The sequence below is a fragment of the Galendromus occidentalis genome, unplaced genomic scaffold, assembly GCF_000255335.2.
Source record: "Galendromus occidentalis unplaced genomic scaffold, Mocc_1.1 scf7180000075782, whole genome shotgun sequence".
Lineage (NCBI taxonomy): Eukaryota > Metazoa > Arthropoda > Arachnida > Mesostigmata > Phytoseiidae > Galendromus > Galendromus occidentalis.
This window is the reverse complement of record NW_003803772.1, coordinates 510,103-531,375: the sequence shown is the minus strand read 5'-3', so window position 1 is coordinate 531,375 and position 21,273 is coordinate 510,103. Positions and strand designations below refer to the sequence as shown.

Genomic DNA, 21,273 nt, shown 5'->3' with positions numbered 1-21,273 from the left:
TTCGCCATATGCAGGGAATCGATGCTTTCTTGCCACTCTTTTGTTAGTAGTGAGGAGAATCCTTAGGGTATTGAAAGACGGAATTCCGCAATATCCCAAGGAAATGCTCCATCGAGATCAAGAGCGAGTCAATCCACCGGGGAATCGCCGCGAAAATTAGTAGCCGAGCCACCGAGAAGCGGGGGCATCGGCTCCAATAATCCCTTCTCATCCGGGGCAGGACATGATGGTGACATGTAATTTCGCACACGCGCCTGCTCGATTCGCCGAATTGTCATGAAATCTTTAGAGCAGCCATCCAGTCCGCTGCTGACTAAGAGACTCCCTTCGTAGCAGTGCGGTGCCAGCCAGCGGCGCGCTCAGAGTTCCTCTGACTGGGAGCCAATTCGACCGAGAAATTCTACCCCGCTTGTGCGCGCCGTTGGTGCCAGCCCCAGGTGCTGGGACCGGTGAGTTTCGAACCAGCTCGCGGAGAGCCCCTCGGCGAGTCTTCGGACTGGCAACGCCAGCTGTAGACTCGGTCTCCAAGCGACCTCGCTCGAGCAAGAAATTATAAGCTTTCGGGCATCGCTCCGTTCCCCCTTCATAGCGACACAAGTGGATTCTGACTTCGTGACAACGACCGGGAGCATCGGGAATTGTGCGAAGGCAACTCAGGAAATATTTGTTTCTCACTGGACTAGTCCTTCTCGTCGGATTCGTTTTGAAGATGACGCTCCCTAAAAGTCGGTCTCGCTCACGTATTCGAAAGAGGCCATCGAGACGAAAAAGGTCTAGAAAAGCAGTATCGGTGGCCGTGGCTCCGACGAGGGGAAGAAGATCCCTACAGGAACTCCAAGTCACCGAAACATAGGCTCTTGGGCGAAACCCGACCGGGTGTGCGGAGGTCGCAGAACCCAAGAAAATCTGGTGATCTGTTTTGAAATTCATCCTCGCAGCGGCCGCAGCGATCGAAAGATTGGTGTCGAGGCGGGAGATTGGTTCATCGCTCTCGACGCTGTGCGGCGTAGCTCGAGAATCAACGACATCCCTTCTCATCGTGCGACAGAGCATCGCTCCGCGTTCGCTTCTTCGCGGGGGTACCGCGAATCGAACGAGAGGCCGCTTGTTCTAGTCCGCCGATCCGCTATTCCACGAAGAGCGTCCGTTCTTTGAGCGAAGCCGCAGCGGGGATATATGGGTCTCGGCATTTCAGAGAGGTTCGATGGGAAAGCTGAGTCTATGATTTCATCCCATTTTCCGCCGTCTAGACAGGGGAAGTGGATGACGTTAAAGGAGCAACTTGAAACGCCGTCACTTGGAGGTACCTCCGTAGTTGACAATACGGCACTGACCCGATCGTAAGGACAGAAAGCGCGAACTTATGAAGCATTTAGCCTAAAACTTCTTCACGACGATTGCTATCCCTGGGCCAGAGGGCAGGGGCATCCGTTTTCGGCCGAGTGGGTATCGATGTTCTAGATGACGCATGCCCCTATAGGATAAAACAGCAATGCCGGTCAGCCATCGAAACGCTTTTCGGTGCTTTCCTCTGTCCAACGACGGATGAAATTTATCCTCCCGATGCGGAATCGCTCGCGAGGCTGCAAGACGTACGTCTCGATTTCTTCACTTGCTGAGTCTTTCCTGAGTATTCCCGGAAATTTTCCAAGGTTTCTCCTCAGTCACTGTTGTTTGGGATGTCTCTCTCCCCACATCCTCTCTACATCACGACACGAATGCTCAACGCTTCTCACAGTGTTCTTCGAGCTTGCAGCCTTCCGGAGAAGAAGTGCGTATAAATGATTGGTGGCGAAGCAGTGCGACGCCCGTTCCGTGAACGGAGAAAATAGATAGATGGCTCCCAAGAAGATGATTCGAGTCTATCCCGGTGAGGTGCAGAGAGACGGATGGCTGTCTTGGCTCATGGAGTATCTCTCGTGTTGCTCCGGGATTTCTCCAGGACCGAGGTTCCATGGGTGGAACATCGATTGAAACCGTGATAGTCCATCGATTCTCACTCAGATTTAACGGACGTTTGGTCGAATTCCTAACGAGAGACGCTTCAACGGCTTCCTCTCTCTGATTTTTGATTCTCACGATGAAGGATAAGGCGACCCATGAGAAGTTTCGGAGCGTGTGGAACTCCCGCCCCCCCGTGATGGCGTATGCGGCTCCCAGACCCCAACCCTTCTGCAGTGTCGTTGCTCTTCTGAGCCTCACTATCGAGGCCGAAGCTCGACTTCTCACTCAGATTTTCCTTCGCTCCTGACTCCTGACACCTTACAGGATCGAGGAGCCGCTTGAAATTGGATTTCTCTGCAGTTTTCACACGCTTAGCGTCTCATTGCGTGTTCACGTGACGCGTTTCCGGGTCTCCGCTCTGGCAGGTCGGGCCGGGCTCCGAGAGCATCGCAGCCGGCACTCGAGCGAATTAGCCGCGAGAGCGCGTATCGCCGCCATGGCCAGTAAGGAAATAAGCCAGCAATATCTTCGAGAAGAAAATATCTACCCCTCTCGCTAAATCAGCAGCGTCTCATCGAAACCGTTTCGACGCTTATTCAAGAAGGTTGGAACTTGATTCTTCGAAGTTCGAACCTGGAAATCGTGATATCATATATATCCATATCGGAGTGAGGGGTACCGACTTGGATTTCTATCCCACTCTGGTAAAAGCCATAGGAGCCTTTTTCGGGATGAGTCGCAGCCCAAGGGTCATTGATGCGTCTTGCAGTTTCCGAGTATTCCTCTGTCAGAATTATCGACTCCGTCTATCATGCCGCTATTCTCCTGGTCCTTCCCGGGCGCCGCATCGCCACGTCGCGCCAGCGGAAATACCGTTCCCTCTCGAGGTGCATCGGCCACCAACCGCTACATGGGTAGTCTCCGCTTGAGGGGAAGCAACCAATTCGTTCTCACCCCGTGGTCGATGGCGGCGAACTCGCTTTGGGTGACATAGCACGACTTCTGCACCTACTACTCCCGGTAAACCGTCTCGATAGCGGGATCTTCTGAACGGTCGGTTCATAACCTTATCATCGTCTCAGTACCATAACGACGCTGTCTCGATCGAGGGAATCGCGGGTTCCCATCCAGCATCCGGTCATTTCCTGCGGATTCCGTGAACGGTCTGCATCACTCGCCGACCTCCTCGAGCGAACGTCGGAAGACTGTCCCCTGGCCGGAGCCATTCCCAATCCTACCCTAGAGGCTCTCCCATGGGGCCCGGGAATCCTTCGGAGGCCTAGCTATGCCGGAAAAAAACGTTCGCTATGAAATAACTGCGCCTGAAAAAATCTGGTCTCCGAAAGAATCGACCCGGGTGCGCAATTTTCCGAGCCAACCTTCGCATTTATCGGCGCCGAAGCATGAGAATGTCGTCTGTCCGAGCTGGTCGCTACTCGAGGCCGAGGCTATAGTCGAGATGTTTCTCTGACCCGATGGAGATCTAGTCAGGATTCGTGTCAGAAATCGTTAACAGAGAAGGACCGGATTTCGAACGCCGTAAGCCCGGGCAATACGTCGAGACCCGGCAATTCTCGTCGCTGATTCGCGGGGAGTCACGTTGGCTAGCTTACGCACGACAACAGGGGAAGGGGCTGCCCCTGAACCTTACTAGAAGCTTCGCAAAAGTTCCCTGAATGCAAACGGGAGCTCCCCCGACGAATTCGCAAAGCTCGGGAATGACTCCGTTCAGAGCATCGAGACCGCGGAAGGTTCCAAGATCCTGTGTGATGACATTACACATGTCGTTATGATGACGTAATGAGGCACGTCTGCGGAAAAGGAATCCGCCTCGATGGAACCTCCGGCATCCAAAGAGATAGAAGCGATAACTCAGAGAAGCAACTGACGAATCAGAGTTCCACCACTGAAGAGCCAATGATGATGTACCAGGAGATACATAAGGATCTTGGAAAAGAATACGGAGGGCGAGAAAGCGAAGTCCCGGGTCCCGGGGATCCATACCGATTAGCAGAGTACTCCGACGGACGGGCTCGAGCGGTTACCACGGATTATTATCCAGGAGCTTCAATGTTCCCAGTCCGAGATAACTTCGGCGTTCCGCTGAGATCTCTGCCGACGACCGAGTTGCCCAGAGCTCCCTAATGAGTTCAACGAACAAGGCTCACATTCGCTTCTACGTTGTGACTCATTCAGGGATGTGTAGCCGTGTCGAATCAAGGAAGGCTTCGGGGGAGGGGGTGACTGGCGATTATTCCTCGAATCCTCCTTCATTAATGCAGGTGGTGGCAGCCGGGAGCCGCAATGAGCTTAGCTGCGTACTGTGGAGGCTCACGGAAGCTTACATCCTATTGGTCAGCGGAGCCTGGCATAAGGACCTTTGTAGCCTAGAAAACTTTTGTGATTCGGTGCAGAACGGCAGGCAGGTGACAGACCTCCGGGGGAGAGGACAAAGCTTCCTAGTGGCCCTAATGAGTGCATTGACCGTCGCCATACGTGAACACCCCCCCCCAGAGACGTTCCGTTCCAATGCTGATATGGGGACGCACGGGAGCGGGTCATGTCTCATCTCGGCGGACCTTTGTTCCTGCTCTGCGAGCTGCGGTCTGCTTCCCCTCTCGGAACAAAAAGTCCGCATAAGTCTCTGAACCTGATCCACTCTATTCGTCCGGCATCGATAGCGATACCGGTGCACGATTCCATGGTAGTTGCTCGAAGAGACCTCAGTGTCTCTGTTGCTTTTGCGGAGAGTGCTCAACTCAATTCGTGAGATAGGACATAGGCGGCGTTTTTTTCGGCGGACATTCGATCGATTCAGGGAGTCACTCTCGAATAAGTTAGAATCCTGATGATCATAATCAGATGTCGGGTTCTTTGTTCTCAGGGAGAAGTACATAGCTCGCGTAAGATAGCGACCCCAACTCAAACCTTGCCCGCCCGCTAGAGTCCCTCTTTTTGAGGTTTCAGTCAGATGGTCTAGACTCTAGAACGTTCGAGTTTGGCAGCGTCGAGAAGACGTCGTCGCGCCTCGAACTCGCGCTTCTTCCCGAATTGGAAGGGCGTGGGCGATCAGTTCCAATTGCCACAGTTCCTCAATCAGAAGATCGATCGGCCTGCGGGAGTTTTCCCTCTCAAGAATGGAAGGATCCACCGATGTCGACGAACCGACCCCCTATCCTTACCTCTCGCGGATTCGTTGTCATTGATCCCGCAAGTCTTCCCTCACCTTTCCCTCGTCCTCCATGATCACTGTGGATTCTATCCTCCGGACGCTAGAAGTGGAACGATCCGATCCATGATGATTGCCACGCGCTTCGAATCAGCGTGGGAGTCCGGTCTGCAATAAGAGTAATCTCACGTCGATCCGATGAACGGTTCAGGAGTCTCCGGTCTCTGGGCTCTCAAGTGATCAAACGCGAACGCATCCGACGTTTTATGTGATCGATTAATCCGGAGTTTCTAAGACATTGATGACCTGGAGGTGAATGAGCCGAATCAATGAAATCAGGAAGGGAACAAGCTCTCATCTGTTATCTGTGAGAGAATCGCAAAATTCTGGAGTATCGGGCAGACACACACGAACCGAGGAGACAGAATATTATGGAGCACAGATATAGCCGGACTCCGGTAGAGACAAACAGAAGATAAACTTTGCATAGACGGAACAGCGGAACAGAAGATTAATGAGCCAGGTCCTTTGACGGTAGACGATATGCACGACTCGAAAATCCTCTCATTCCGATGGAGGAAATAACGGTCGCTAACCATGACGCTCGACTGCCCATGATGCCTAACGCAACGCACCGATATGTCGACAATCCGTCAAATCGATATTCGGGGAAGACGGCTCTTATTTTGTGTGGATGGTTTTCCAAGCCATTTCAGTTTTCCAGAAAGGGTTCCAAACCATGATGTCCTATCGAGAGTTTTTATTTTCCAGAAATGACGTTCAGACACGAATGGCGGTTCTTCCGTTATTTGAGGTGAAGGTCGTTCGCCGCGCGATTCGCATCGGCTTGAACTTGACCGGGGCGAAGGTCGACGAAATCGGCGCTTTTCACTTCTAATAGTACTTTGAGTGATCCTCACGAAAAATAAGGTGGCACTACCGCCCGTAGGGAAGAATTTCTTTATTTTTCCGGTGACGATCGACGCTATCGCGGATCGCAGCCGGAATGGACGCAACAGGTACAGTAAGACTCCGGTCGATCGCACAGAACGGAGAACCGCTTCGACTGTCTCATACGTTCGATTCCGATCTCTCTTCATCGAATGAGCAAACGGCTCGAAGTGTACTATTATTGCGGCTCGGCGAGTCTCTCATCATGGGACTCGCGGTTTTCTATCAATCGGTTAGCTTCTGAGATGATTCGGATTTGGCCGATACTTCAGGCAGAGTGAAGCCGCTCGACTTTACCTTCCCCCCTCACGTGGGGGATGACTAATCACGCGGCAACATGGCTTCCTCCCCGCCGCCTCCACGCAAGGATCTCTTGGGTGGAGTTATTTGGGAAAGCAGAGGCGAGGCACGGCGAATAATTTCTCGCAGAATGATCCGCATTGTCCGTGGAACATCGATACCCCACAATGGAGAAGGTATCGGCGGGAGAACGGAAGAGGCCTGACCCAGGAACCGTGAACCTCTCGTGCCGAAACAATTCAATTGTGTAAATTATCATCGGTCAGGGTCACAGCGCGCGGTGCCCGGGAGATCCGGAAATCATCACCCGCGACTCCGTGACTCCTTCTTCATTTCGAGCGGTTCCTGCTGTCAACTGGTACTCGCGTATCCACCGAGCTGTCTTTCTCTGACCCAGTGCGGATAGATAATCATCCCAGGTCTTCCGATGGTCACCGCATCCGTATTCTCGAGGGATGCGCCGCTATTACAATCACCTGATGAACGGGAAAACTTCCTGTCACCGAAGTTCATGGTCATTTGGTCAAGCAATCTTGGAATCAGAAAACGTCCGGTAGCGTATCCGTTCACCCCCTGAAGAGCCGAAACTAAGGCACCCGCCTCATCGACACGGGGAAGCAACGGTCCGCTACAATATTGGAGAAATTATAGAGAGATGCATGAAAAAAATCGGTGCCATTGACGGAACCAACGGCAGTCGGTGGCCGCTGAGAGTGTTCAGGGGCTATTTCTTCCCGTTCCTGTTTGCTATCTTCGATTTGTCTTCCGCTTCAAATTATGAAACTGTGGTGTCGATGGTTAGAGAGGAAGTTATCGCGTTCTTCTCTGATGAAACAATCCCATCGGAAGACTTCATCATATCATCGGAGCGGATTTCTGCCATTCCGTCTGCGTCGCATCGAAGGTTACTCGAAGCACTTTCTCCCCTCTTTCTGTTGGACAGAATTGCGGTTCGTTGCTCACTGTACTTTACTTCGGCTTCCGCGTGACGGCAAGTCCCAAGACAGCGCGCCGTGCATCAGCGAGAATCCGAGTGAACATGTTCACCACGGTTTCTGATTATTTGAGTGATCTCAGTTTCGTGCAGAAGTCTGTGTTGAGTGTTTGTCTCGCGACCATCTTCACGTACTGCTGTCTTTTCGTGCATCGTTACTACCGGATATGGAAAATTCTGAGACCCATGCCCGGTCCCTTCAGTCGTGACCTAATCGGATACATACCGCCAGCTTATAATATTTTCTGTTTGGTTCTGCAACATGCCTATTCTGAGTTCCTGGAAACGTCCACCGGTCTGTATCAATATCCAAACCCTCCATCATATGCGCTGCGGAGGCGATGTCGAATATCACTGATACTAATAAGGATTGTCGCGGGACCGGAGAGATTGCATTGGAATCAATAGAATCAGATCTCGATCATCGGATTCGATGAAGCTGCACGCGGATTTTCGAGGACCAAATTCAGGCACAAAACCCCTTCCCATCCTCTCACCCCCTCCCCCTCTTCGCTCGGGAGGTTGTCGTGGGGGTTGTTGGCAGTGGATGCCTCGGTGATTTCCCTCGTCATCACAGCGAGATAATTCACCGAAACACTCGATGACGGGAGCGATCTGTGTGCTTATATCATGACAGCTAATCTGGTATTGTGAATTTTTGCACAGATGATAGAGTTGTGAATCGAAGCCCAAGTTCTGTGTCAGAACAGATGGCTGGGGAAAGCTTACTCATTGACTGTAGCTAAGCGGGCTGGATTAGCCCTAGCGAGTATATGTAAGGGACTTGGTGAGTGCGTCAAAGTGGAACGGCATCATTCGCTCACCAGAAATTTTCCTTGGGTTGAAACCTTGACATGGGAAACCGTTAGGAATCGTCCAGTCGAGAGCTTCTCGGGAAAGCCATCGAAGCAATCTGGGCGGACAGGCTGCAGAGCAGTTCCAATTCCATTGAGTTTCTCGCATCGGCGGCTCCGCCGCGAGGAGTTCCGAACCAGGAGGACACGCGACGGTTCACGCGGATAATCTTGTCTGAGAACATGTTTGAGAGCTCCTGATTCATTTCAAGTTCGGGAGTATTCGGTGACATTCTGAGGTGATCCCTCAGATCTGTTGATAAACTAGCGAGAGGAATGGAGCCTTGTGGTGGGTACACCTATTGCTCGTGCTCGGAATTCGCATCCGTTGAGATTATGGATTTCATAGAGTCCATCAATTCTCTTCTCTGTCGAGTGACCTCCCCCCCCTCTCTCGTGGGCTAAGGTCAGATAATCCATTCGAAACTCGCCTTTTCGCAACTAGCCTCCGATGATCCACATTGATCCCCAGAGATGGAAGTTCGAGTATACTTATCGAGTTTCTTCCGACGAGCCTGATCTCATGAAATCTCGATGGGGGCATAGTAATCCCGCGACATCGCGCCGATCCTATCCTATCACTGGCGGGTCGTGATTCGTGATCTTCTCGACGTGATTTGCGACGAATTCGAAGTCTCTCAGTAGCGGTTCCGAGGCAGGTACAATGCCTGCCGGAGGCACCTAGGAGAAAGGAGCACATCTAAGAATTGGAGTTTCCTGCTCGGGTCTATGCTCTTGATGATCTCCGGGATGATCGCAACGAAGGATCCTTTTTTCTCCGCTTATTTCATGGGAAACATCCAAGCATTTGATCTGTGTTGTAATGACCCAAGGAGTCATAGTTCCTACCTGAGTTGACCGCGTAATTCCTTATGAGCTACGATTCCCGTTCGTTCCTCTGTTGAGATCAAAGCGAGCGTGTGGAATCATGTTCTCCCTAAGGGAAACTTTAAGCCGTCGAAAGTATGGGACCTTGCTCATTTACTGCTCCGAATTCCCTGCTTGCTCCGCGCAAAATGGAAGACGACAAAGCTCACGCCAAGATCACCCAGGCCCCAGGCGCGAGAAGGGTCGCCTCCGGAGATCTGCGTAAGAAATTCGCGAAATCCATCCGCTCTGCCAGCTGTGCGAGCTTCATACATGAATCTAATAAGATCCTCAAGATTCACGAAACAAATTTTCCTCGGCGACCGCGAAAGGTTCTCGGTTTCGGCCGCTGTGACTATGAGCTCAAGGGCTGTGTCCCCGGTCCCGGGTCTCAAATCCAGAACGCCGACATCCCGGTGTCCGCATTCGGCTCGATGAAGCTGTCAGTCGATAAGATGTCGCGACAGGTCACGCGTGCACCAATGACGACGATGATGGCTCCCAGCTCTGCCCGTATTCCGAGAGAGGCATCACGCTAAGAGCCAAGATGGATATAAGGATCACCAAAAGATCACGACTCTAACTCATCCTCTAGAGGAAGGCCATGAAATCGACCGCGATTGCAGCCCTTGACGGAACCCGACGGAATGAACTGCTCCTCCGGTCCCTCTTCTCGCGGTTCAACGCCGGAGAGGTGGAGGATTGGCGCCGGCCGGGACTCCTCTCTGCGACCGTCATCCATTTTATTTGAGGAGCTTCTCGTGGGAATGCATCGCTCACTAGCCATATCCGCTTCAGCTAGGTTCCGCAACTTGTATCCGGATGGAGATTTTGCGGCGAGGAACAAGGGCTCGAGGGCGTACGGATATGATCGACTCTGATCAGGCTTACTTCTATTTTCAGGCATCTTCCAGCTACTAAATGGATTGTGCATATGGTTCCATAGAGAGAAGGTTTTCAAGGTTTTCTTGGGGTTCCAGCCAGCTATCATCGTATACTCCCCGGAAGGCGTCGAAGCTGTTCTCAATCATTCGACGAATCTCAAGAAACCGATTCTGTACTCTTTACTGAACACATGGCTGGGAGCAGGACTACTCACAAGGTGAGGGAGTTGTACGATCGAAATAATCTGCTCGAAGATATGGAATCAAGGTGAGCGATCATGATCTTGTAGAGAGAGGTGCCTACAAGGAGGTGCCAACGTCGATATGTTCGCGAGCTCTAAATGAGAAGTAGTAACCTGCGCTACAGAAGATAGACTCTCAGAAGCGGTCGCTTTGACCAGAAGTGGGACCCTGCCCCAGCTTCAGTGACTCAGTTCCCATGCGGACTCACCTGTCAGGAAGATCTGTATTTCACCTTCTTTCGCGATACTTAACCGTCGATCGGTGATTCTTGAGGCAGAGGACGACAAGCCTCGTCCACGAGAGTCCTGAACGTCCGTTTGGAATCCCTCAATCGTCATCCGATTTTCATCGATTCGAAGGGAAGCACCTTACCGCACGATGGTTCCCCCCTATGCACATCCACAAAGCGATTCCACGAAGATATATCAAAACATTTATTCTCAGCCCCTCATTCAATCACGCAGCAGAATATTCGTCAACACTTTCATCACCATAATCAGGAATATAATAGAAAACAACGGGTTCAAAATCTATAAATAGGGAAACTTCTCTTCCAGTTGGGGAAACAAGTGGCGCTCCCGGAGAAAGATGCTGACGCCGGCATTCCATTTTCGCATCCTGGAGGATTTCTTGCCCGTAATGAATGAGCAAGCGGAAGTATTCGTAGAATGTTTGGAGGAAAAAATTGGTACAGACTTCGATGTCGTCCCCATTATCACCAAGTGCACATTGGATATAATTTGTGGTAAGTTCGATCTCAGCAACACCGTGCTTCGTCCTCTATCGGTCCTCATCATCGCGGAAACCACGTTGGCACGTCTCAACGGTCTCCCTCCACTGGTTGGAATGACACCGAGATGCGACGGGATGAGAATCCCGATTATTCATCACCTTGCACCGCTCGTCTGTTTAGTAGCTGCCCCTAGTACTTCTTTGGCTGGGAGGGGGTTGCAGCTGTCGTAGAACATGCTCGGTATGTCCTTGCCAAAGTATACTTTGTTGTTCGCCGACAGAGCTTGGTATCGCCTCAGCTCGAGATACTCCTTCGTCAACAACAATTTATTTCCGGCAGCCTCGCGCTCTTTCGCGTAGTGATCCGCGTCGGCTAATGCTTTCTGTTTCGAGAGATACATTTCGTCCTCGATCAGACTCATTTTCTTGAGAGTTTCTTGCTCTGCAATTGAAATTGTCAGCGCGGTTATCGACGGGTTATGGTTTGCCGAGACCGAATCGAGGATTGAGAATCTTGAGAATTGTCTCTCGTTTCGCGCTGAAGATCTCGATGCGACCTACCGGAAATTCTCTGTTCGTGCTGAATTCTCGCAACTTGAGCGTTCTTCTCCGCCTCGATGACTGCTTTCTTCCTCTCCGTCTCAGCGTCTTTCTCGACCACCTTCTGGCGCTGGACCGAAATGAGCAATTTGGTCTTCTCGGCTTCCATAGCTTCGTAATCTCGTCTGATGGTCTCCGGAATTTTCGGTTTCGTCACTCGAACCGCTTGTACGTATAGACCCGGTGCGAGGACGGTCAAATCTCGCTGCAGTGTTGTCTTAAGGTTCTCGTCGATCTGGAATCGAGAGAAACCGAATTACAAACGTCTTTGGTAGCCTTTCTCGCCAACAGTGATCGAAATATCCAAAATCCTCTTCTGAGGCTTCGACGGTTAGAGAACTCGCACGTACTTGATCGAATAAGTCGATGTACACCTCTTGCAGATTGTGTCTCGAGCAGAACTGATTTAGCTCGTGATGCACTTTGTTGAAGATAAGAGTCTTGTCATAATCCGCCGTGTAATTCTTCACAATCTCATAGACACTCTCCCGAGCTAGAACATTGACAACTTCGATCCGATCGAAATATATCATAACTCCGCCCGAGGTTCCGCAGGGGACGTTTTTCACCTCATCGGTCTGCATTGTGATCTGTATCGATCGGAACGTGGTGATGAAAGGTATCATGAGGTGGAACCCCGGATTCGAGAGCGTCTTCAACAGCGCTCCGCCTCTGGAATGAATAAGATCGATCGCCCATTATAGAGAGAAGACTTGGAGATCCGAGGGGTGAAGCACAATATCATCAGTCTCCGAGTTTCCGGCGTCAAAACGTCAAGTCGAAATTCGCTTCGTCCCTGCGCGATCTCTGAACATTCTTGGGGCGGCTTCCGGTACCAGTTCCTAATTATTGCTTTGAATCAAGCGCATCATTCAATCAAGCGGTAGACTCCGAAGCGCATTTTGAAGTCCAACGCATACGGAAGAAATTCCAAGTACAATGTAGAGAAGTTATCGACGAGCTCGGCAGACGCAACGATCGAAGTACAAAGCGCTGATTTCCACGCCCGAGCTCCCCAGCCTCGGAACCTCACCTGTAATATACACCCATGTGTCCTTCCTCTATGCGGTGAAATGAGATACATAATGTGCACATCAAAGCTCCCAGGCTCAGTAGGAGAACTCTAGCGTCGACCGGCATCGTTCTGGTCGGAGTCGCGGCAGAAAACCTTCACTGCTAAGGGGGATCCTCGCGCAGTGATTCTACGAACGTAGCTCGCGTCAGTCGAAGTTTACGGCGCTGTCGGTCAAAAGCAAGAAGTTTCGAACAGCTTCTCACACTACCCATCAACCGCTAGCAGCCGATGCTTGCGGCGTTAAAAAAAAATGATGACGAGTCAGATGAGCAAGAAACGACAAGAGCTCACAGATGGATCTAAGCTGAACGGCTTGGAAGGATTCCTCAATTCCGATGATTCTCTAGCTCCCTCCGTGAGCTCCCCGTCAGAATGAGTAGTTTCAGATGAGCGGAATCAGGAAGTTCAAACGGTGAAAGAAAGCGCGCGCTGCGATGGTGGGCCTGTCTGCCTGCATGGCGACGACTACCTGGCAATAACAATAACAACACTTGAAGAGCGCTCTTGTTTCGACAAGCTCGGTGATCGGCGATGGCTGATATGAGTCCAGTTGGTGTCCGGGAGCGGCTCTCAATTATTGGGTTCATTATGGGGGAAAAGGGTATTGTGAGGGATAAGGTCGTGCTCCGAATCTTTACTTTCCTGATAGACAATTCCTTGAAGTCATCGCAGTTGGCGATGGAAATCGGAGGGAGGAGAGCTTCAGGAGCCGAAACACATATCTCATAAAAGTCACCATGGGGACCAATCGGATCCGGCAGAATTCTCCGAGACTTCATTTAAAGTCCGCTCCCGGGGTCAATGAAAATATTCGAATTCGCACAATCTCGTCGCATACTATCGGGCCGTAGCTCCGTGAGATAAGGGAAGGTATGGGTTTCTACGGGGCGAGACTCATCCCCGAATGAGTTGATCCAGACAGACGGCAATGAGTTTCCGCTCATCATTTCAGAAACTGCCATGGGCGTTAAGGTCGGCGCTCAAAGGGGCACTGAATCGCAGTACGTCAGAGACGTCTATGCCGTCGGTAAATTCTTCCTGGAACGGCTCGTCCGACCGTGGCTATACTTGGATTCCCTGTATTTGCTCACTGAAGCTGGACGAGTTTTTGATCAACATGTGAGAGGGATCCACGCCTTCACGAAAGGGTACGTATCGGCCGCATTAACATGTCTGCATTTCGCGGAGAAAACATTCCATAGGTAGCACGTAAGAAAGACTCCATGTAACTTTCGGGATGAGAATCGTCTCCGTTTTTAGATGTACAGATGTTTTTAACTCGAATCGGTCCTATTCCAGTGTTATACGGGAGCGGAAGAAACAAAAAATTCGAGAAAACACTCATGGTACATCCGGTGGGAAGAAACGTTTGGCTTTCCTGGACCTCCTTCTCGAAGAGCACTTCGCGAATCCGTCAGGCTTGCCAGAACATGACATTCGAGAGGAAGTGGACACCTTCATGTTCGAGGTTCAGTATTCGTGATCCTTTGATTTCGAAACTCATCTGCCCGGTTCCGATGAGCGACCTCATACTGCGGGGCCTCGAGATTCTTCAAGGCTAAGGGACTGAAACATTTATGATAATCTTCCAATCAATTGAAGGGGCATGATACGACGGCAATGGCACTTTCTTGGACCATATTCTTGCTGGGTCATCACCCCGAGATTCAGCGTCGCTGCCAAGATGAACTGGATCAGATCTTCGGCTCCGAGAAGAGACAGCCTGATATGGAAGATCTCAAAAACATGAAATATTTGGAGTGCTGTATCAAAGAAGCGCTGAGATTGTTCCCCTCGGTTCCGATCGTAGGCAGAGAGGTGCACACAACGTTCAACCTGAGTGAGTGTGTGCTCGAAGTCCGGGCTGGATTGAACGAGAATTTGCCAGGATGGGGAAATCTCTCTTGAACGATCATGATTTTCGCAGATAAATACCAGGTCCCGGAGGGCAGCGTCGTCCTCGTATTCGCTTACCAGCTACACCGAAACAAAGAGAGTTTCCCCAAACCGGAAGAATTTATACCGGACCGCTTCTTCCCCGAAAATTGCAATGGAAGACATCCCTTCGCGTACGTCCCGTTCTCTGCGGGGCCGCGGAATTGCATCGGTAATCCCAGTCTCTCACAGAGATCGCTACCTCCGCTAGTTCGTAGTGTCTACCATATAGGTCCAGAAATGTCTCGACTTGAATTTTCCAGGTCAACGATTCGCTTTAATGGAGGAGAAAGTGGTTCTATCCAGCTTGCTGAGGCACTACACCGTGAAATCACTGGTCGGATTCGATTCACTGGAGCTGTCAGCAGAGATGGTGCTCCGCTCTAGGACAGGTTTGCCTGTATCGATCTCAAGAAGAACGTCACGAAAATCGTGAGCCTCCTGCCCTTAGCAGCTGCCGCAATCCTCCGCAGAGCAAGAGTCTGGCGGTGAATGCACCGTATCGAGCCCACGAGATAACGTCGGGTACCGCAGACATTATGTATGTACAATGAAATAAACTCCCTATCGTCTGAGTGCGCTCTTCCTTTCACGGCATGGGGCATGTCATCTCGGGGGTTTCGAGCTCGGCGATGTCACAAGATGCGAGCTTGCTCTTGCACAGATTGTGAACCAACTCTGACCGCATCACCAATATATTTCCCGATGCGAGTGATCCTGCGCATGCAGGACGTCTCCGCAGTTCAGCGATCGTTGATTGGGATCCATGGCACAACCCCATCGGACACAAATAGAAGCCCAGATCTCGAATGAAGATCGTGGGCCACGCGGATGCGGCTCTTTTGTCGATTGGAGCTTCTCTCAATAATTTTCTTGTAGCCTCGACTCCTCCTCGCGGGAAGAAAGGATTTCTCCTGCGAGGAGAGGTCAGAGGAAGGTTCAAAATGCACATATGTGTAAGGCCTACAGCGGGCCCCGTGCTCAGTCGAATCGTCGGCGTCTCGACAGATGAAGGCAGAAGGATCGATGGAGGGCCGGCTTGCGGGACAAGCTCCCCCAAGCTGCAAACAGAGGCAGGCTCTCCAGGTGGACATATTTCCTGATTGCTGTGGCTGCTTGGTTTGGAGCGGCTACGGGCCTCGAATAACATCTCGAGTATCCTTTCTAAGTCTTCGCAAGATCTATGAGAGCGACTCTCGAAAATTATGGAACCTTCAATTATGGAATTATGTAACACGCAGGGACCTCAGACCGCAAGACGTCGCCCTCGAGAATCTTCTGTTGGAACAATCCGACCCTTCCAGAAACACGTTGTCCATCGGCACGGCACCGAGTTTCGGATGGTGATCCGCTTCGTTCCCGACCCGAGCATGTGATCCGCGCGAACACCGCGTTCATTTGTGAGTTATCGTTCAAATTGTGAAGCGATAATCTCTCCCCGGTGTACTGACTGGTGACCAAAGGTGTTTCGAGGAATCTTGTACGAATGCGAAACACGCCTCAGGTCGGTCATTTGGGACCTGACTTGAGCACTCGTATTCCATGCAATCTCTAGCGTTCAGCCGGCTGCAATATGCGCGTCGCACATGCCTCTCATCGAGGCTGTGGAGTTCCCCGTGTAAACAGTTTTCTTTCCCGCTCGACCGATGAAGCCTCGATTTCCTGCTTATGCCTCCATGCTCTGAGCCAGTAGCATCCATGTTCGAATGCTCACTCCGACAGAACTTGGACTGGAGTGAAGTTATATCAGAGTGAGCCAGGAAAATGCTCGATGCGATATACCGCTCCTTCAGTGAGCTCAGTTTGGTGGAGAAAATTCTTGTCATCTACTGTGGGCTCTTTGTACGATGGGCATCTGCTGTGGTGTATCGTCATTTTCGGATGTGGAAAGCTTTGCGACCAATGCCTGGTCCGTTCGACCGTGGCCTTTCGGGATTCATACCCCCGGCCTACAACATATTCTGCCTCATCCTCCAGAAAGCTGATTCGGAGTACTGGGACACATCTACAGGTATTTGGAACAGCTGGGGATTTTCCCTTACAGCCCGGCAGGAATGAGACTCAGCTCGACTCAGTCAGATCCGAGAATGACTTTCACGATGATTCGACGAATTCCCCAAGTCATTAATTTTCCACCTCGATTCACCGATATCATATTGCGAATCTTTGTATCGAGAAAAAAGGTGCATTTCAAGCCTTGATCCACTTCATATCCCGGTTTTCGTCTACCACTGGACCGAAGCTCAACCTTCCGGAATCTGATATTTTTGAGGTCGTGGGGAGCATTCCTATGGTAGGGCAAATGGGCCAGTATCCGAGTTTTCCATCTCGACTTCCAGGCATTTTTCGATTGCTGACAGGCTTGAGCGCTTGGTACCACAAGGAGAAGGTGTACAAGGTCTTCCTGGGTTTCCAGCCGACGGTAATCGTGTTTTCCCCGGAAGGAGTTGAGGCTGTCCTGAATCATACGACAAATCTCAAGAAGCCGATCCTGTATTCTCTCTTGAACACATGGCTGGGCACAGGCTTGCTTACAAGGTTAGCATGTCTACGAGCGCCTCCTGAGCGATGCGGGGATCTCGGTGGATCTGCGGATCCCGAGTTAAGAAGTATCGACGTCTAACGCGATCGTTGTCATCGTTTTCGGGAGGTTTGAGAGGACTAACGCTTCGGTTTCCCGGGAAGTTGTGGAGAGAAATGGCGTGCACGCCGGAAGATGTTGACGCCGGCCTTCCACTTCCGAATTCTTGAAGATTTCCTGCCGGTCATGAATGAGCAGGCAGACGTGTTCGTGGCAAATCTTCAGACCAAAATCGACGCAGACTTCGATATCGTACCTGAGATCACAAAATGCACGCTGGACATCATTTGTGGTGAGTTCCATGTGCCCCGCTTACCTAAGGCGTCCATCGAATCGATCCGCCTCGGTGAAGCCCCTCGAGTCTTTCCCGATTTTCAACTTCACGATCAGCTCGTGGACGTTTTTGGAAGGAGCGTCTGATATCTTGATTGATGACGAACAAATGAGTCTCGGTCGGATGATCGAGGCTGTCCGAAGTTGCGGACACATGCGCTTAATGGCGTCCTTCCGCGAGTTCAATCCCAAATCACGCCTTTCCAGAAACCGCGATGGGTGTCAAAGTCGGAGCTCAGTCCGGAACTGAATCGCAATACGTGACAGACGTTTACGCCGTGGGAAAATTCTTTCTTGAACGGCTCGTACGCCCGTGGCTCTACCTAGATTATCTGTACTTGCTCACGGAGGCTGGCAGGACTTTTCGACGTCATGTGAAAGGCATACATGCGTTCACTGAAGGGTAAGAAGGACCGTGAGAGCAACGCGGGTCTCTTTAATCGCACATGATTTTCCTCAACTCACTCTCTCGCACGCCTGTGTGTTCCATTCTCACGTCACCCCCGTAGGACGGCAATAATTTATATTACTTGCAGCGTCATCAAAGAAAGGAAGCAACAAGCCGTCGCGGAGAGGAAGCTCGATCCACAATATCGAGGAAAACGTCTGGCGTTCCTCGATCTCCTTCTAGAACAACATTTCGCAAACCCAAAATCCTTACCGGAGAGCGACATACGAGAGGAGGTCGACACCTTCATGTTCGAGGTAAGTTGACGACGGCCCACCGATGGGCGAATATTCTGAATTGTTATTCAGAGGCGAGGGGCAGAGTATTGAGCTTCAAGCCTCCAAAGGGACACGATACAACGGCTATGGCGCTCTCTTGGACCATTTTCATGATGGGTCTCCATCCCGATGTCCAACGCCGTTGCCAAGATGAACAGGACAGGATATTCGGATCCGATGAAAGACAGCCGAGCATGGCGGATCTCAGGAGCATGAAGTACCTGGATTGCTGCATCAAAGAGGCCCTGAGACTCTTCCCATCGGTACCGGTTGTTGGTAGAGAGGTGCACGCAGCTTTCCGCTTGAGTGAGTTCCTAGAGCGCGGCGATGAAACCCCATGGTCGCTTCGACGCATATCTGGAGAACTTCCTCCGAGGTCATGCGGACTCATCGTGCCGTTGCTTTACAGACGGATACGAAATTCCAGCAGGGACGGTCGTGCTGGTGTTTTCGTATCAATTGCACCGTGACAAGCAGAGCTTCCCGAAACCCGAGGAGTTCATACCGGAGCGCTTCCTCCCTGAAAATTCGAACGGGAGGCATCCTTTCGCATACGTTCCATTTTCGGCAGGACCGCGAAACTGCATCGGTGAGTCTAACGCCACCGAGTCTCGTCTCCTGCTCGATTTTCACGCATGAGGTGAGCAGCTGTCTCATCATCGCTCTTCCAGGTCAACGATTTGCGCTGATGGAGGAAAAAGTAGTTTTATCCAGATTCTTGCGGAACTTCAGCGTCAAATCAATGGTCGGGTTGGAATCTATAGAACTTTCGGCCGAGATGGTCTTGAGATCGAAGACGGGTTTGCCGGTGAAGATTTCAAGGAGAACACCATCTTGGGTGTGACCGCCTGGAAATCGAGGATGTTGTCCCATGAACTTGCTCAAGTGTCAACATCCGAATCTTATTTATTATCGATCTTCCCCCCCCCGCTTCCTCCACAAAGGAGTTGGATGAGCCGGAGACGGAGAGAAACCGGAAGAGCTCCGGAAGAATCAGCGATCCACCTACACACGGAAGCAGCCTTCGCCCTCGAAAAGTCACGACATCAATCACAGTAATATCTATTGGTTAGGAAATCCACTCTCTGTCTCAAACGAGGATGTTTATTCATAGCCTACGACAGAGAGGCTTCAGATGAAGCGTTGAATCCATCCAGAGTTGGGGGTCTGTGCCACTCAGTACAGCGTCACGGGAGTGAAGTGCATTGACGATATATAGTTGTAAGGTATAGGTTTCGGGACGCGAACCTTTGGTAGGCTAATATTGTCCCGTAGAGTGACAGCAAAGTCCGGAAGCCTTACTTTCGCTAGATGTGCGTTCAAATAATACTGAAGATGAGGCTCCAACGCGGTTGCCACTTCTTCAGCAAAAACCCAGAACACGATGGGCGCCACTTGATGCGATAACTCGTTGTAGCGTCGGTTCGACGCCTGTCGACCGTTAACCTGCGGAATACAGCTTGCTAATTGTGTCGCCTCGAGAATAAATAATGATAATGATAGTGCACCAGACCCGCGGAGAGACACACCTTCACTTGCGCAGAAGAGAAATCCACGTAGGGCTGATCTGCGAATGCTAGCTGCAGTTTGTTTTCTGCAATGTCGAGGTAGAGAGCAGTTCTCAGGAAGACTTCGGTGTATTCGATATTGGCCAAACCGGTCCCGCGAAGACTGAACAGATCATAGAGCGTACCGTTCACCTGGAAAAGATCCGCATCCAATGATATCCGAGCTTTGTTCTTGATTGGGGCATCACAACATGGAATTTTCGGATATCGCTGGAATGGAACCTTCACTTACTGCGTAGAATGTGTTCAAAGTCACTTTTGGTGCTATCGCTGAGAGTTTCACCCGGAAGTTCTTCATGTCCGTGGAAACTTGGTTCACCAGGAATTCGGAGAGCCCCTCGACCTAGAACGATGAGGCTGGAGTTAAAAGTTGACTTCTTCGTTGTCAGGAAGCGTCACGCTTCTTCACTCCCATATGGGGAATCCTGCGATTTGCTCCCACTCCTCTTCTCTCGGAGGATCCCTCTCATCTCTCTGACGCTCCAATGCGGCGCCGATCGGACTTCTATCGCTGAGCATCTTTATGTCGATGACCCTCAAGAGGTTACCTTGATATTCTTGAAATGGACGTCAAAAACATCAGGGCCAAAAGCTGGTGTGACATTTTTGTCTCTGACTCGGAGCGGGTCGAGCACAGGAGTGTCGTTCTCGAGATCGGAAGACGTCATGATCTTGGAGAAATTGTGTAAAGCTTCTCGGATGAGGACATTCATCTGATTCTCGAACTCTATGCGTTTTTCTGTCTCGCAATCCCTCGAATTATCTGCGGGGAACACCATCCGGTTATCCTTTGTGTTTGGTCGAACTGCCCCGGATCGCATCCATTCAGCGGGAGACATTTTGAGGACCAGCTCGTCCGCACTTCCAGGCACATCGAGGATACGTCCTCGCTCCGCAGGCTCTCCCAGGTAGTCGTCGAAATTCCGTGGAATCAAGGGAGGAACACAATCGTAGAGCGAGAGTGTGGAGCTTCTAATCTAAATGATGTCCCAACGTCTCCTAGCCTGTTATCCGATCGGGTTCCGTCTTCAGCGCCGACTGCACCGCAACACTATCGGTCTTTTCAGATCGACTTACTTGTCTGGTTGTTCAGGTGCTGGGAATCGTAACCATGCTGTCGTAGGTCGAAAGCGATCGAAAAACAAATAGCGGTCGAAATCGTCAGAGCTAGGAGCCACATACTTCGATACGCTGAGGAAAGATCGAGACTTGGCAGGGCAACAAAAAAACGGGCTTAAAATCTAACAAGTTTTGACCATCATCCGAAGCGGTCTTTTATTTCATGTTGAGCTAAAGAGAGAAGGTGTGCATCTCACAGCAGGTGACGTGCCCTCAATACGATGAACGGCAGACTCGATGGCACTGAATACGCGGTCAGTGACCATCCTGTAACCGATGACAGCCCACAACACACAAAACGGGGTTCTCGATAAACTTTCCATAGTTTCCCATTAGCACATCCAGAGCCGTATCGTGCCGTGCTCAATCCAGAGTAGAAGCGCTTCTTTCATTTTATT

General features: G+C 51.0%; 4 protein-coding genes across 4 annotated transcripts; 2 read left to right on the top strand and 2 right to left on the bottom strand.

Annotated features, from left to right (window-relative positions):
* The first annotated feature begins 7,403 nt into the window (after window positions 1–7,403).
* On the top strand, window positions 7,404–15,118 carry LOC114828518 (cytochrome P450 4c3). The gene is made up of 8 exons (XM_029112968.1): window positions 7,404–7,653; window positions 9,983–10,181; window positions 10,764–10,951; window positions 13,566–13,761; window positions 13,913–14,081; window positions 14,216–14,453; window positions 14,541–14,720; window positions 14,812–15,118. Exons 1-8 carry the CDS (start codon window positions 7,404–7,406, stop codon window positions 14,982–14,984), a joined length of 1,593 nt encoding a protein of 530 aa, XP_028968801.1. The 3' UTR covers window positions 14,985–15,118.
* On the bottom strand, window positions 10,627–12,830 carry LOC100903679 (erlin-1). The gene is made up of 4 exons (XM_003738128.1): window positions 12,572–12,830; window positions 11,889–12,210; window positions 11,500–11,773; window positions 10,627–11,380 (listed from the first exon to the last, which is right to left on the bottom strand). The coding sequence occupies exons 1-4, from the start codon at window positions 12,676–12,678 to the stop codon at window positions 11,094–11,096; spliced, it is 990 nt and encodes a 329-aa protein (XP_003738176.1). The 5' UTR covers window positions 12,679–12,830; the 3' UTR covers window positions 10,627–11,093.
* A 1,194-nt stretch (window positions 15,119–16,312) lies between the features above and the next one.
* Window positions 16,313–19,032, top strand: LOC100909142 (cytochrome P450 4V2). Its single transcript, XM_029112967.1, has 8 exons — window positions 16,313–16,559; window positions 16,888–17,086; window positions 17,234–17,421; window positions 17,670–17,865; window positions 17,999–18,167; window positions 18,257–18,494; window positions 18,598–18,777; window positions 18,860–19,032. The coding sequence occupies exons 1-8, from the start codon at window positions 16,313–16,315 to the stop codon at window positions 19,030–19,032; spliced, it is 1,590 nt and encodes a 529-aa protein (XP_028968800.1).
* Window positions 19,033–19,150: 118 nt separating this feature from the next.
* On the bottom strand, window positions 19,151–20,936 carry LOC114828517 (uncharacterized). The gene is made up of 5 exons (XM_029112966.1): window positions 20,834–20,936; window positions 20,305–20,519; window positions 19,989–20,099; window positions 19,718–19,888; window positions 19,151–19,634 (listed from the first exon to the last, which is right to left on the bottom strand). Exons 1-5 carry the CDS (start codon window positions 20,934–20,936, stop codon window positions 19,365–19,367), a joined length of 870 nt encoding a protein of 289 aa, XP_028968799.1. The 3' UTR covers window positions 19,151–19,364.
* Between the last annotated feature and the right edge of the window lie 337 nt (window positions 20,937–21,273).